General features: G+C 55.2%; 1 protein-coding gene across 1 annotated transcript in view; it reads left to right on the top strand.

Moving 5' to 3' along the window:
- The window catches only part of DYNC1H1 (dynein cytoplasmic 1 heavy chain 1), a 62,756-nt gene that overhangs the window by 47,366 nt on the left and 1,419 nt on the right, over positions 1–13,971 (top strand). The window contains exons 49-74 of the mRNA XM_081047816.1: positions 867–1,040; positions 1,130–1,249; positions 1,385–1,505; positions 2,708–2,903; positions 3,384–3,501; positions 3,582–3,797; positions 4,382–4,594; positions 4,701–4,828; positions 6,427–6,580; positions 7,064–7,210; positions 7,306–7,456; positions 7,595–7,848; positions 7,934–8,068; positions 8,189–8,283; positions 8,441–8,615; positions 8,796–8,871; positions 9,495–9,655; positions 9,739–9,850; positions 9,948–10,008; positions 10,094–10,217; positions 10,442–10,555; positions 11,399–11,569; positions 11,759–11,976; positions 12,069–12,172; positions 12,953–13,164; positions 13,446–13,599. Coding sequence (XP_080903942.1) covers positions 867–1,040; positions 1,130–1,249; positions 1,385–1,505; positions 2,708–2,903; positions 3,384–3,501; positions 3,582–3,797; positions 4,382–4,594; positions 4,701–4,828; positions 6,427–6,580; positions 7,064–7,210; positions 7,306–7,456; positions 7,595–7,848; positions 7,934–8,068; positions 8,189–8,283; positions 8,441–8,615; positions 8,796–8,871; positions 9,495–9,655; positions 9,739–9,850; positions 9,948–10,008; positions 10,094–10,217; positions 10,442–10,555; positions 11,399–11,569; positions 11,759–11,976; positions 12,069–12,172; positions 12,953–13,164; positions 13,446–13,599 — 3,904 coding nt within the window. The remainder of the gene's footprint in view (positions 1–866; positions 1,041–1,129; positions 1,250–1,384; positions 1,506–2,707; positions 2,904–3,383; positions 3,502–3,581; positions 3,798–4,381; positions 4,595–4,700; positions 4,829–6,426; positions 6,581–7,063; positions 7,211–7,305; positions 7,457–7,594; positions 7,849–7,933; positions 8,069–8,188; positions 8,284–8,440; positions 8,616–8,795; positions 8,872–9,494; positions 9,656–9,738; positions 9,851–9,947; positions 10,009–10,093; positions 10,218–10,441; positions 10,556–11,398; positions 11,570–11,758; positions 11,977–12,068; positions 12,173–12,952; positions 13,165–13,445; positions 13,600–13,971) is intronic.

Here is a 13,971-nt window from a genome sequence, read left to right on the forward strand (position 1 = left end):
TACCTCTGTCAAGGACAGCTCAGCCTTCTTGTCAGCAGCCCTCTTACTGCTCCCATTGCTTCTTCCTCTGTAAAGCACTCTCTGCTTTTCTCTTGTCACTGCTACTGTGTCCCTTGTCCTGTCCTCTCTACAGGGGATCGGCACCCCTTTTCTGTAAATGGTTCAGGCTATGTGGGCAGACAGGTGTCTGGCACGACTGCTGGGCTCTGCCATTGGAACAGAAGCCCCTGTAGCCGTGTGAGGGCGTGGCTGCCACCACCACATTGCACTAGGAAACAGCAGTCTGACCTACTGGCTGCACAGCTCACTGACCCTTGCTCTAGAAAAGTCCAGTCCACTCCCATCTGGAAAGCTTTGTGAAAACCACTGTGAGCCTGTGAGTGTCCCATCGGCCGCTTGCATGGCCTCCTGGCTTCCCCTGTGGTCCCATTCCCCACTGCCCTGCTTCACACATCTCCCTTCAGGCAGAGGGGACCAGAGCACTTGGTGACTTGGAGCCTGTGCCGCTTTGCCCCTCTCTTGCTGGTGCGTCTCTTTTGGTATCTACTGAAAAGAAGCAGTAGGTAGAGGAGGCACGACTAACATTTACGTGGTAATTACTAGTTTGGGGAGCCTTTTCCTGTGAAGTACACCTCCGAGGTTGCCATAATCACCTTCCTCATCTTAGAGAAATTTGAGGAGAAAGCTTAGAGGTTTAAGGGCCTTTTGAGATCTAAAGATCCCAACTCCAGTAGCGGGATTCCTGAGGGCGGGGTCCATGCCACCACGTCACACTGAGGTCCAGCAGGCAGAACAATTAGAGTTTCTTGAGGTCAAATCACAGAGGATGTCCTGAAAGTGAAAGCTTTAACTTCCTTTTCTGGAAGGCTAATGCTCGGCTAGCCAAACGAGGGGGCAGGACCATGGCCATCACACCTCGACACTACCTGGACTTCATCAACCATTACGCCAACCTGTTCCACGAGAAGCGCAGCGAGCTGGAGGAGCAGCAGATGCACTTGAATGTGGGGCTCAGGAAGATCAAAGAGACGGTCGACCAGGTACGTCACAGGCCTCAGCTTCACGGCCTGGGGCAGGCGCAGTGAGGTCCCTTAAGTTCTGTTTGCCTAATGTGGCTTCTGTTATTTAGGTAGAAGAGCTGCGTCGTGACTTAAGGATAAAGAGCCAAGAGCTGGAGGTAAAGAATGCAGCAGCCAACGACAAGCTGAAAAAGATGGTGAAGGACCAGCAAGAGGCCGAAAAGAAAAAGGTGCTGCTTCTCTTTCAGGAAGTGCAGCCTGTGTGGGCTGGGGGGCAATCAGGGCAGGGCTAGGGGTGTCGTTCTAGGGTTCACTCGGCAGATTAACCCATGCTTACCCAGAGCTGAGCCATCCTTCCTTTCTAGGTCATGAGCCAAGACATTCAGGAACAGCTGCACAAGCAGCAGGAGGTGATTGCAGACAAGCAAATGAGCGTCAAAGAAGACCTGGACAAGGTGGAGCCAGCTGTCATCGAGGCCCAGAATGGTACGTACGTCCTGGCGGAGGTCTGCTTCCTAGAAAGGATGCTTTCTTCTTGCAGCTGGAGAGTGCAGGGGAGTGAACAGGGCTTCCGTCAGGTTCCAGGCGTGTGCGCCTGTAAAAGCCTCCCTGCTGACGTCCAAAGGCTGCTTCTACATACTTAGGGCTGTCTGCAGCTCTTAAGAGCAGCGGTCCTATACAGCTAGTCTGCTTTGACTGGGGCGAAAAAAGGGACACAGGAAGCTTTATGTTGATACGTTATTTTCTATCTGGTGACAATTAAACATTCTGTTTATAAACCCCTGACTTGAATGTCACCAAGAAATACTGTGAAGTATGCAGTGCTGTCATCCCGTAGTCATTTCTGAGAGGTTCCCGTCATGCCTAGTGATTACTGATTTAAGGATTGATGACAGTCACACTGCATGTGTGTGGGAAGTGCCGTGGAAAGAAGTAGGGCACCTGTCACCCTATTTTTATTGGCAACTTGCACAGTAATTAAAAGTAGCCTGTGCTCCCTTCCTGCCCATTAGCATTTAACTGTTTCAAATAACCTAATTAATTATGCGTAGTTTTCATGTTGTACCACAAGATGAATTAAAAGTACCATCCAAATTATAGATTTTCATTCAGAGTAGGGTTTACAGGAGAATTTTATTTAGTTCTCACCTGCTGAGTAATTCCTTAAAAGTGTTTTCATAAAAGTTCAGGCTGCAAAACTACATTTCAGCTTGTGGAAGGCACTGGCCATTTTGTAAGAACTGTTAAATTCCACATCTTCACGCAGCCAGTCAGGCAACTTCTAAACAGTGGCAGATCGAAAGTGTCTTTGTTTGAATTGTGTGAAATGCAATTTCACACAATTCAAATACAATGCTTAACTCATAGCTGTGTCGTCATTACATTTAAAAAACCTTTTTTTAACCTTTCTGGAGGTAAAGGCATGAGAATGAGAACTTGTGAGACATTTTCAAAGGTCACATCCTGCTTTTTACAGAATGTTGCAGTTTGGCCTTAGTACAGCAAGAAAGGTCGGCTCCTTAAGCTATTCCAGAGGATTTTCAGACAGGAACCCTGACATTTGCTTGAACCTTCTGAGCAGCTGTCGCTTTCCTAACTGGAGTCCGAGTGTCTGGCCATGCTTTGGTCCCTCTCACTGCCCCGCTTTCTTTCTCCCACTCCACCCTCTCACACGTCTCTGCGCTCAGCTGTGAAGTCGATAAAGAAGCAGCACCTAGTAGAGGTCCGGTCCATGGCCAACCCTCCTGCCGCCGTGAAGCTGGCTCTCGAGTCCATCTGTTTGCTGCTGGGGGAGAGTACGACCGACTGGAAGCAGATACGCTCCGTCATCATGAGAGAGAACTTCATCCCCACCATCGTGAACTTCTCCGCGGAGGAGATCAGGTGACTTGCCGCGAAGCAGAAGGACTGTTCGGGTGTCCGGTGGTTTTTTTCTTTTTTCCTGGCCTTGTTGTGTGAGCTGTCAGATGCCAGGAGGCAGCGTCAGTTACATTCGTCACACAAATGCCTTCCCAGGCCATTGCGATATAGTCAGATGTCTTCCCCACGTTCCTCCTCACTGTAGTTTTCTGATCCCTTAACGTAACCCTGCGAGCCGAATCCTTGCTGTGGTCAGAGCAGGGGCCACCCGCCTGCTGCCTCAGAGCCAGCCCTAGTCTGTCTCCCGTTGGGGGAGGGGGCAAGAGGCCTGATGGTCAGAGTCCTCAGAAACAGTGTCCACTGTCACCTAGAACAAGAGTTATTCTGGCTCGTCCTCCGTGGTCACTGGGCCAACAGGTGGAACTGGGCTTTCCATTTCAATTTCCTAAAAACATCCCTTACTGTTGCCCTACATGTGCTTAGAAATGCACCCCTCTTTTGCAGTGATGCCATAAGGGAGAAGATGAAGAAAAACTACATGTCCAACCCAAGCTACAATTATGAAATTGTGAACCGGGCCTCCCTAGCCTGCGGCCCCATGGTGAAATGGGCGATCGCACAGGTAACGCGCAGGCCGGGGACTCCTGCGGGCGACACTGTCTGTCTGGTCATTGAATAACAGTTACCATTCACCCTGCTCAGCTCAACTACGCAGACATGTTGAAGCGGGTGGAGCCTCTGCGCAATGAGCTGCAGAAGCTGGAGGACGACGCCAAGGACAACCAGCAGAAGGCCAACGAAGTGGAGCAGATGATCCGAGACCTGGAGGCCAGCATCGCCCGCTACAAGGAGGAGTACGCCGTGCTCATCTCGGAGGCCCAGGCCATCAAGGCTGACCTGGCCGCCGTCGAGGCAAAAGTAAGTGCGTCTTGGGGCTTTGGGGCTCGCCGCCGACTCCCCGAAGTTCACATGCTGTGCTCGCTGCCCCGTTTGGTAGAAGCAGGGTTCACACGTTAGCATGTGCTGCATGTATCACGGCCGTCGCAGTGAATTAGCTCTGTGATATCCTAAGGTCCTGAGGACGCTGTCCTGCATACGTGTAGATAGGGACCAACTGAGCAGTCTAAAGTGAGGACGTCTTTGTCAGGGTCTCCACCGCCGCCCCATTGCGCATGCCTGCACTCCTCATCAACCCTCAGAATACTCTAATCCCTGCCCTCAGTCCCTCTCCCTCCAGGCCAACCCTCAACAGCTGTCCCTCCCACCTCTTCCTTCTTCCTGCCCCATCTCTGCTCACACACAAGGCTGACACTTAATCTGCGCACTCTCTCCCGCTGATGACGTTTTAAGACTGTCGTTTTTGACTGTGGATGATCTGGGCCCCATCTCCTTGGGGACAGCTTGAGCGGGTTTCTATTTTTAGCCCGCCCAAAACCCTGCACCTAATGTGGCGGGACAAATTTGCACTTTTCTGTATAACTCCTGTTGGGTCTTCCTTTTAGGTAAACCGGAGCACTGCTCTTCTGAAGAGTTTGTCTGCGGAACGCGAGCGATGGGAAAAAACAAGTGAAACTTTCAAAAACCAGATGTCTACCATTGCTGGTGACTGTCTCTTGTCAGCTGCGTTTATTGCTTATGCGGGTTATTTTGACCAGCAGATGCGGCAAAACTTGTTTACCACCTGGTCCCATCACTTACAGCAGGCCAATATCCAGGTAACGGTCCATAGGGAGTTGAAAAACATGTGAGCCAAATTGGTGTTGGGTAAACTTGTCCTGAGCAGACACCGTGACAGGACAGCCAACTGCCCTACTCTCTCAGTTCCGCACAGATATTGCAAGGACGGAGTACCTTTCCAATGCTGATGAGCGTCTTCGCTGGCAGGCCAGCTCCCTACCCGCGGACGACTTGTGCACCGAAAATGCGATCATGCTGAAACGCTTCAACAGGTAGGGAGAGCAGGTTAGATAGAGGGCAGCAACCCCAGTTTCATTTTTATTCAAAACACACCTTCGAAGAGATGAACAAAAATTGAGAGTGGGCGTGTGGTGCTGACACGGTTTGCACGGTCTCCTGGTGAGGTGTGCGTGGTTCTTGTTATCCATCTGACTAAATTGTTCTGCGGTGAATGCTCCTCGTGTAACCATTTGAAATTCATTGTCAGGGTTGTGTGTCAGGTTGGACATTAGGACAGACCCTCTTCCAACATTATAACTGAAAATATTCAGCTAGAAAGAGTTAAAGGGGAAATTGCTGTCTGTTTTTCAGTTAAGAAGGCCAGAGTAAGAAATGAAATGTAACTCAGCGACACTGCAGATCAGGGGCAGTCCTCAGAGCTGAGCCCGAGAAGGGCACGCTGCCCTGTGGCGGTTCTGACACCCAGCACCCTTGGGGTTTCTTTTTCCTTTTTTTTTTTTTTTTTTTTTTTTTTAGAAAAAAGGAAACTTACTCCCAGATTTCTTTTTAATCTCATCTAATTGTGTTGAGACCTTTGAGTCATTGTCCCAGGGACACAAAGAAGATAGAGCACTCGTGTTGGTGTTGTCTGATTTTTATGCGCAAACCTGAGGGTTCCATGAACGAATGGCTCCATATCCCATCAGGTGGTGCTGGTGAGACTGTTGAGTCACCAGTAGTCTGCAGGGCCGGAGTCGTCTCAGAGCAAAGTGTGCACATTTCTGTTTAGTCAGTGGCCCGGCAAATGTGGAGAATGACAGATCTGAAAATGTTCTTGAGGATGGAGTGCGTACTTGGCAGAAGACAGGAAGTGCCCCAGATGCCCCTCGTTATGGGCCAGTTAACACATGACTGTGCGTCTCCACAGTGGCAGGCCGGGAGACCAGGCCGTTCAGGCAGAGCCTGTGTGCACAGGGCGCTCCAGCAGTGCTCGTGAGGAGAACAGGTGCCGAGCAGGGCGGGGGGTGCTCCCCTGGACACGTGTGTCTGCAAGCCCCTAAGCCGCCGCATGGATACACCAGAAACGGGCCCCAAGGATGGGGGTGGTTCTCACGATGTGCCCTTTCATGTGTGTGTATTACGTTTTTACATTTTTTAGTTGGCTATGTGACTCTGAACACTTCAGTCTTTTCGTGCCACATTTTCCTCATTTGTAAAAATGGGTGTGAACAGTCCTCTCATCAGGCTATTGTGAGGATTAAAGGAAGTGTGTGTGCTTCGCCAGGAGCCCTGGCAGTTTGAACTGTCAGGTGTTGGTGGTCACTGTCTGGAAGGGCCGTCAGTAACGCACAGAACAGTAATTCTAGGCTCAGCCTTGGGAGACGAGCGCGGGCAGGACACTGAGTGAGGAGGCCCCGTGCGTGCCCCAGAGAGTTACCTGCTTCCCAGAGTCTGGGACCTGTCACCCCTCATTGCAGAAGTTCTACAGAAAGACGATCATAGCATGAAGCCTTCAAGTCAGACAGTCTCTGTGGGGAAGTCTGGAAACCACACTGAGTGGGGGCAGGGTCCGTGTGCCTGGTTGGGGCTCTGCCCACCGTGTTCTCGTGCTTCCCTTGGCTTCTTCACAGCTCTTCCACCTCCCCCTTAGGTACCCGCTGATCATTGACCCCTCCGGACAGGCCACAGAGTTCATCATGAATGAATACAAGGACCGGAAGATCACGCGGACCAGCTTCCTGGATGATGCCTTCAGAAAGAACCTGGAGAGTGCCCTGCGGTTTGGTAACCCCTTGCTGGTGCAGGTGTGTGCGCACCGCGTCCTGCCGAGGGGGTTCTTTAGGGCCGTGTCTGGGTTGTTTCAAACACGGCTGATATGAAACCCAACTGAATTACATAATACAAAGCGACAGTTCAACGCTGCAAGACTTCATTTGATACCACAGCAAGGATAAAACCTTGAGATTGCTCTGTTAAAAAATAAGCCCAACAAAAGCGGCTTTTGCACTTAAAATCCCTCTTAGTCTGGACCACCGTCCACTGGCTCTTTGTGCAGTGATGGACGGACATGTTTAGTGTGTGCTGGTAGGATGGGAGCCACACTGAGCTCCGCGTGTGACTAGTGTGACCAAGGGATGGGACTAGAAACATGGCCAGTGGCTGTCATAGCGGCCAGGGCAGGTCTGAATGCTGGGTGCTGCTGGGAAGGTGAGTCTGGAGTCGGAAGCTGGTGTCAGTACAGCAGACACTAAAACCCTGACCATCGCACTCCTTACCTGTGCCTGCAGGATGTGGAAAGCTACGACCCAGTTCTGAACCCAGTACTGAACCGTGAGGTCCGGCGGACCGGGGGCAGAGTGCTGATTACCCTCGGTGACCAGGATATAGACCTGTCACCATCATTTGTCATCTTCCTGTCCACACGCGATCCGACTGTAAGCAATAAGGCACTTCTCGTGTGGGAATGTGGCGGTGCTGGGTGTTCCAGCTGAAGTGACAAAGCAGCCTGTCCTGTCACCCCTCCTGCCAGGTGGAGTTCCCACCAGATCTCTGCTCCCGGGTCACCTTTGTCAACTTCACAGTCACCCGTAGCAGCTTACAGAGCCAGTGTCTAAATGAAGTACTGAAAGCGGAAAGACCTGATGTGGACGAAAAACGTTCCGATCTTCTCAAACTCCAAGGTACATTTCTGGGTCTGGAGGCAGGAGGAGGCTGAACTATGAAGGGACGGAATGTTGCCAGTGCATGTCCGACTGTCAGCTTCCCTGTGAAAGAAGGTAAGTCCTCCAGCCGACTCGGGATGTTTTTGGTCCCTTCAGGGGAGTTTCAGCTGCGTTTACGGCAGCTAGAGAAATCGCTGCTACAAGCTCTGAACGAGGTGAAAGGGCGCATTTTGGACGACGACACGATCATAACGACTCTGGAGAACCTCAAGAGGGAGGCGGCCGAGGTGACAAGAAAGGTCGAGGAGACGGACATCGTGATGCAGGAAGTGGAGACCGTGTCCCAGCAGTACCTGCCACTGTCCACTGCCTGCAGCAGTATCTACTTCACCATGGAGTCTCTGAAACAGGTGACCACGTGGTGGCCCAGGCGGGTGAGGGCTCGTGGTGCTGAGCCATGGGGAGCTCATGGCCCCGCCCACCACCTTCTTTCAGATACACTTCCTGTACCAGTACTCCCTGCAGTTCTTCCTGGACATCTATCACAATGTCTTGTACGAGAACCCGAACCTGAAGGCCCTCACGGACCACACGCAGCGCCTGTCCATCATAACAAAGGACCTCTTCCAGGTGCGGAGCTGGCCCTTGGCGGTCCCGGGGCGGGAGGAGCTGGCGCGTGGCCATCCCGGGGAGGGGCAGGCCCATGCAGGCCGGTTCCTTGCAGCTGCAGTGTTTCCGCCTTGTCCCCAGGTGGCGTTCAACCGGGTGGCCAGAGGCATGCTGCACCAGGACCACATCACCTTTGCCATGCTGCTGGCGAGAATCAAGCTGAAGGGCACCATCGGGTAAGGCCGCCGCTCTGCCTCCCCTCCAGCCTAGACGGCGGTGCATTGCCCGCGAGCATTTCATGTTACGGGAGTTGTGGTTTCCCTTGAAGTCATCGTGCACGTTGAGTGCAATAGAAATGAGTGTAAGCCCTCGCTCGCCTCTGCCCCTCCGCAGGGAGCCCACATACGATGCCGAGTTCCAGCACTTCCTGAGAGGGAAGGAGATCGTGCTTAGTGCTGGCTCGACACCCGAGATCCGGGGCTTGACCGTGGAACAGGCGGAGGCGGTTGTGAGGCTGAGCTGTCTCCCTGCCTTCAAGGATCTGATTGCAAAGGTTCAGGCCGACGAGGTGGGTATTCTTCTGAATGTTCCTTTCCCCAGGAAATTGGCAGTGAGGGACTGCGTGTCGTGTAAAACCCAGAACCTCGTGTTTGTGCACGTGCGTCAAACGTCTGCATGCTAGTCCCGCCTTCTGTGCCCACAAAGGCGCGCTCTGCCCCTGGTGACGATCCCACTGTTGTCTCCACAGCAATTTGGCATCTGGCTGGACAGCAGCTCCCCAGAGCAGACGGTGCCATACCTCTGGAATGAAGAAGCCCCTGCAAGTAAGCCCCGGGCCTCTCCCTCGTGTTGCCCTTCTGGACCCCCATGTCATGTGGGGCCCCACTGCTGGAAGAAGGGACGCTGCCAGGAACTAGTCACTGGTTCCTATGAGAAGTATCTGTGTTCAAACTTTCGGAGTTGGCTAGACGTGGGAGAGCAAAACATTCCTAATTCCCGTCCAATGCACGCTTAAATTAGACCAAAGGAGGAACGAGAGGAAGCTCCTTGCCAGCACGGGAAAATGGGCAGTTCTTGTTAGCCGAGGCCCTGGGCGAGCCAGGCCCCCAGAGGGGGAAGAGGCGGTGAGCCCCACCCGGCTGCAAGTGGTGACTGACCTGCAGACGCTCCTGAGAGTTCAGGGGGCCAGCCTGCAGCAGCCGCTACCGGTGGAACCATTTAAAATCAGCAACTGCCACAGCACCCAGAGACCGAAGCAGTAGGTGCTGTCATCGCTTTGTCCAGAGTGTCCATGGGGACACAGGAGGTGGTGACTGTCCTCTGAGCTGTGTCTTGGACACTGCGTGTTTGCCAAGTGCAGGCTCATAACAAGAACAGACCAGGCAGGGGGACAGCTCACAGTCTGTCCTGTCACCAACCCCCTGACCTCTGTGTGGCCTCATTTCAGCACCCATCGGGCAAGCCGTCCACCGCCTGCTCCTGATTCAGGCCTTCCGGCCCGACCGCCTGCTGGCCATGGCCCACGTGTTTGTCTCCACAAACCTCGGGGAGTCCTTCATGTCCATCATGGAGCAGCCGCTCGACCTGACCCACATTGTGGACACAGAGGTGCTCCTCGTCCCTCTGTCCTCCCGCAGCCTCCACGCCAGTCGGCCAGGTGCTGGGACTGACCCCGACCCGTTCATCTGCAGGTAAAGCCGAACACTCCCGTCCTGATGTGCTCTGTGCCCGGGTATGACGCCAGTGGACACGTGGAGGACCTCGCAGCCGAGCAGAACACCCAGATCACTTCTATCGCAATCGGTAAGCGGCTCGATCTCTCTCGGGCTGGGGCCCCCACAGCTCGGGTGGGCTCTGAGGTCCGCGCCTGCCGTGCTGACACCAAGCTTTCTGGCACCAGGCTCGGCAGAAGGCTTCAACCAAGCCGATAAGGCGATAAACACAGCTGTGAAGTCCGGCAGGTAGGCCTGCTTGTCTATTCGGAAAGCCCTGGCCCAGAGCTCAGACGGGAGCCTGAAGCCGGCCTGGCGCTCACTCTTCCCGCAGGTGGGTGATGCTGAAAAACGTCCACCTGGCCCCAGGGTGGCTGATGCAGCTAGAGAAGAAGCTGCACTCGCTGCAGCCGCACGCGTGCTTCAGGCTGTTTCTCACCATGGAGATTAACCCCAAGGTGCGCCGGCGCGCGGGCAGGTGGGGCGGGGCGGGCAGGTGGGGCGGGGCGGGATGGGACGCTTCTCTCGGTGCCGTTCGGGCTCTTTGTGTTCAAATGGGTGTGTGTGTGTATGTACTGTGTGTGTGTGTGCTGTGTGTGTGCTATGTGTGTGTGTGTGTGTGTGTGTGTGTGTACACTGAAGCGCCCGGACAGCCGAGTGGTGACAGGCGCCGTCTTCTCAGGTGCCCGTGAACCTGCTGCGCGCTGGCCGCATCTTTGTGTTCGAGCCGCCCCCGGGGGTCAAGGCCAACATGTTGAGGACGTTCAGCAGCATCCCCGTGTCACGTATCTGCAAGGTAGGAGCGCGCTGTGTCAGCCCAGACAGGCCAGCCCCTGAATTCACACACGGGCCCCACGCCTCCCAGAAACACCAGCGTGGCTAGTTGTACAGGGAATTTTATTTAACTGCAGGCAAGTTTCCTTCCGGTGAACAGGGGTGTGGTGGCAGGGGCGTGACAGTTAGGCTCCCAGGTGAGCAGACACGTCCACAATAAAACTCTAGCCTGAACCCAGGTGTGCATCTTAGACCAAATGGGAACCCCCCGCTCCCAGGCATGGGCCACCCCAAGGCTGAGGCCACGGGGCAGGAGGAGGGGGACCCTTGAGCAGCGCGGCAGGCATTAGGGGTACTGACCTCTATGCATTCAAAAGTCTGTGGATAAGTTTTGATCCCCCGAAACTTCAGTCCCTCAGTATCCACAGGGATTGGCACTAGAATGCCGTGTGGACGCCAAACTCCATGGAAGCTCAAGGCCCCCCATAAAATGGTGTGGATCGATGCATGTAGTCGGCCCCTCTCATCTGCGGGTGCACAGCCTGGGGATAAGGCTGACTGTGGCAGACCGGCGCAGTCCAAACCGTGGTGTTCAGGGGCCAGCTGTACTTAGTGCTATAATGCACCTTTTCCGACACTTAGAAAAAACACCTTCTGTGTAATTCTCTGTTGGCTGAATAACGTGTCTCCATATCTGCTATTTGTATTCATTTGCTCATGCCGAGCCCTGGAGTGCGAGTGGTGCATGTTAGACGTGGGAGCTCTTGTTAAAGCTGTCGTTCTCTTGGGAGGATCCGCTCTATTTTCTCAGAAGAAAGGACGCTGCTTTTTGCTGATTCTGTCCTTGATAACACTCTCCCTCCAGTCTCCCAACGAGCGTGCTCGCTTGTACTTCCTGCTGGCCTGGTTCCACGCCATCATCCAAGAACGCTTACGATACGCTCCCCTGGGGTGGTCAAAGAAGTATGAATTCGGGGAGTCGGATCTGCGGTCCGCCTGCGACACCGTGGACACATGGCTGGATGACACGGCAAAGGCAAGTGTGGGCTGTGCCTCGTGAGGTAGACAGGAAGCACGTGGTAACGTGGTGACGCAAGGTCGCGTGCTCAGCTCACATGTGCAGGTGGGAAAGCCCGTTCGAGGTGAGAGTGCGGGAGGAGGCTGCAGGCAGAGCCAGGCTGTGCCAGCCCCCGACCTGAGCACTCACTCACCTGTCCCCACCCAGGGGAGGCAGAACATCTCTCCGGATAAGATCCCGTGGTCTGCACTGAAGACCTTGATGGCCCAGTCCATCTACGGTGGGCGAGTGGACAACGAGTTTGACCAGCGTCTGCTCAACACTTTCCTGGAGCGTCTGTTCACGACCAAGAGCTTCGATAGTGAATTCAAGCTGGCCTGCAAGGTCGATGGGCACAAAGACATTCAAATGCCAGACGGCATCAGGTATGAGCCTGCCTCTCGTGACAGCCACCGTGGCACCACTGGGCAGCTTCCGGCGTCGCGCGTGACAGCATTTCTAATGTGCTCTTTGGCAGGCGAGAGGAGTTTGTGCAGTGGGTGGAGCTGCTCCCCGACACCCAGACGCCCTCCTGGCTGGGCCTGCCCAACAACGCCGAGCGGGTCCTCCTCACCACGCAGGGTGAGTCCCTCCCGGTACCAGCTGCCCCTCACCCTCGGGGAGGGGGGGCGTCATCAGCCCCACCTAGAGTCTGTCTTGCAGCCCAGGCTCAGTGCTGGGCAAAAGGCCTGACATTCGTGTAAACGAGGTCTGGACATGGCGTTAGCTTTTCCCCTTACGTTCAGAAATAGTTCCACTTTCCTTCTTAGGGTTGCCAAGTACTGGTGTTAAGTCAGAGTAGCAGCTGGGTCCCTGTGAATGCCCTCTCAGGACTACAGTGACTGTCATCTGAGCCCCCGTCACACCAGCACTCTGCTAGGGTGTCACCGCCAGTCCCACCTTAGAGCAGCACTGCAGCCGGGCCTAACAGGTTGCCCAAGGTCACTGGCCCACGTGGAGGCCCTGAGTCCTGAGCGCTGAGCCGACACCTCTGCCGTCCGGCCTTCAGGCAGCCACGCAGGGACAGGCATTTGAGAGGGAGCAGGTGGTGTGCTCCAGGCCGCAAGTAGCCGCGAGTCCCCAGGGCAGGTGGCCCCGAGCCCCTCCCTCGGCCGTCCCGCAGAGGCCTCACGCTGGTCCCTGCACTCTCAGGCTGCTGGTCCAGGCCCCGCAGTCATGACTTGGTCTGGTACCACTTCTCTGTATTCGCCTCCCCGTCTGTGTGGCCAGGCCATTTGCTGTGCCCACTCGGTATGTTGCGAGTCCACGTGGGCCATGGTCTTTCCACTTACGTCCTCCTTCCTCTGCTCTCCTGCCCGTCCCTCCCCTCCCCCACCCTCCGTGGGTGCACCTGCGGCCCAGGTGTGGACGTGATCAGCAAGATGCTAAAGATGCAGGTGCTGGAGGATGAGGACGACCTGGCGTACGCGGAGACCGAGAAGAAGGCGCGAGTGGACGCCACGTCGGACGGGCGGCCCGCCTGGATGAGGACACTGCACACCACCGCCTCCAACTGGCTGCACCTCATCCCCCAGACACTGAGCCATCTCAAACGGACGGTGGACAACATCAAGGTGGGCGGGCAAGCTGTGCAGAGGCGCAGGCTGGGGGCTAACGCTCAGAGGGACCAGAAACGCCCCCAGGTCGTCCTGCCACGAGCTAGCTCAGTAACTCCCCACGCTGCTTCCGAGCAGCTTCCTGCACCGTCTGGTCCCAGGTCGGGCTCGGGCTCAGCTGTGGGGACCTGGCCGGGGCCGTGACTCCTGGGGCTCCCGGAGGTCGGCTTCCTCTGGCTGGCTGCAGCAGCGGCCGCTTCTAAACGGCCCCCTCACTCTGGCTTCTCTCCACACAACAGGACCCTCTGTTCAGGTTCTTTGAGAGAGAAGTGAAGATGGGAGCGAAATTACTGCAGGACGTCCGCCAGGACCTTGCTGATGTCGTCCAAGTGTGTGAAGGGAAGAAGAAGCAGACCAACTACCTGCGCACACTCATAAACGAACTGGTGAAAGGTGCGCAGGGAGGCTGCGTGCCGGGCGCGCGTTGGTCCTGTGTTGACACGTCCCAGGCCGTCCGCTCCCTCTGCAGCCGGCCCTCCGACTGCAGCTGGGGGCCCTCCCTGGAGCCCAAGCTCAGAAATGTCTGAAGAGTTTTCCTTCTACTAAAATCTTTCTGCAATTGCTGCAGTGTTTAGGGGCGGGCGCAGGACAGAGGAAATGTTGGGGGGCACTTGAGTATGAACAGCAGGGCAGCCGCAGGTGTCTCCCGTTGTCCCCGAGAGCCTGAGCTGCCAGTGACAGAGTCATACCGGGCAGTGTGTGACGGGAGTGGGTAGCTGTGGTGTTATGGGGGAGAGCCTGGTCCTCCAGACACCCCGTCAGTCA

This window comes from Rhinolophus hipposideros, assembly GCF_964194185.1.
Source record: "Rhinolophus hipposideros genome assembly, chromosome: 5".
NCBI lineage: Eukaryota > Metazoa > Chordata > Mammalia > Chiroptera > Rhinolophidae > Rhinolophus > Rhinolophus hipposideros.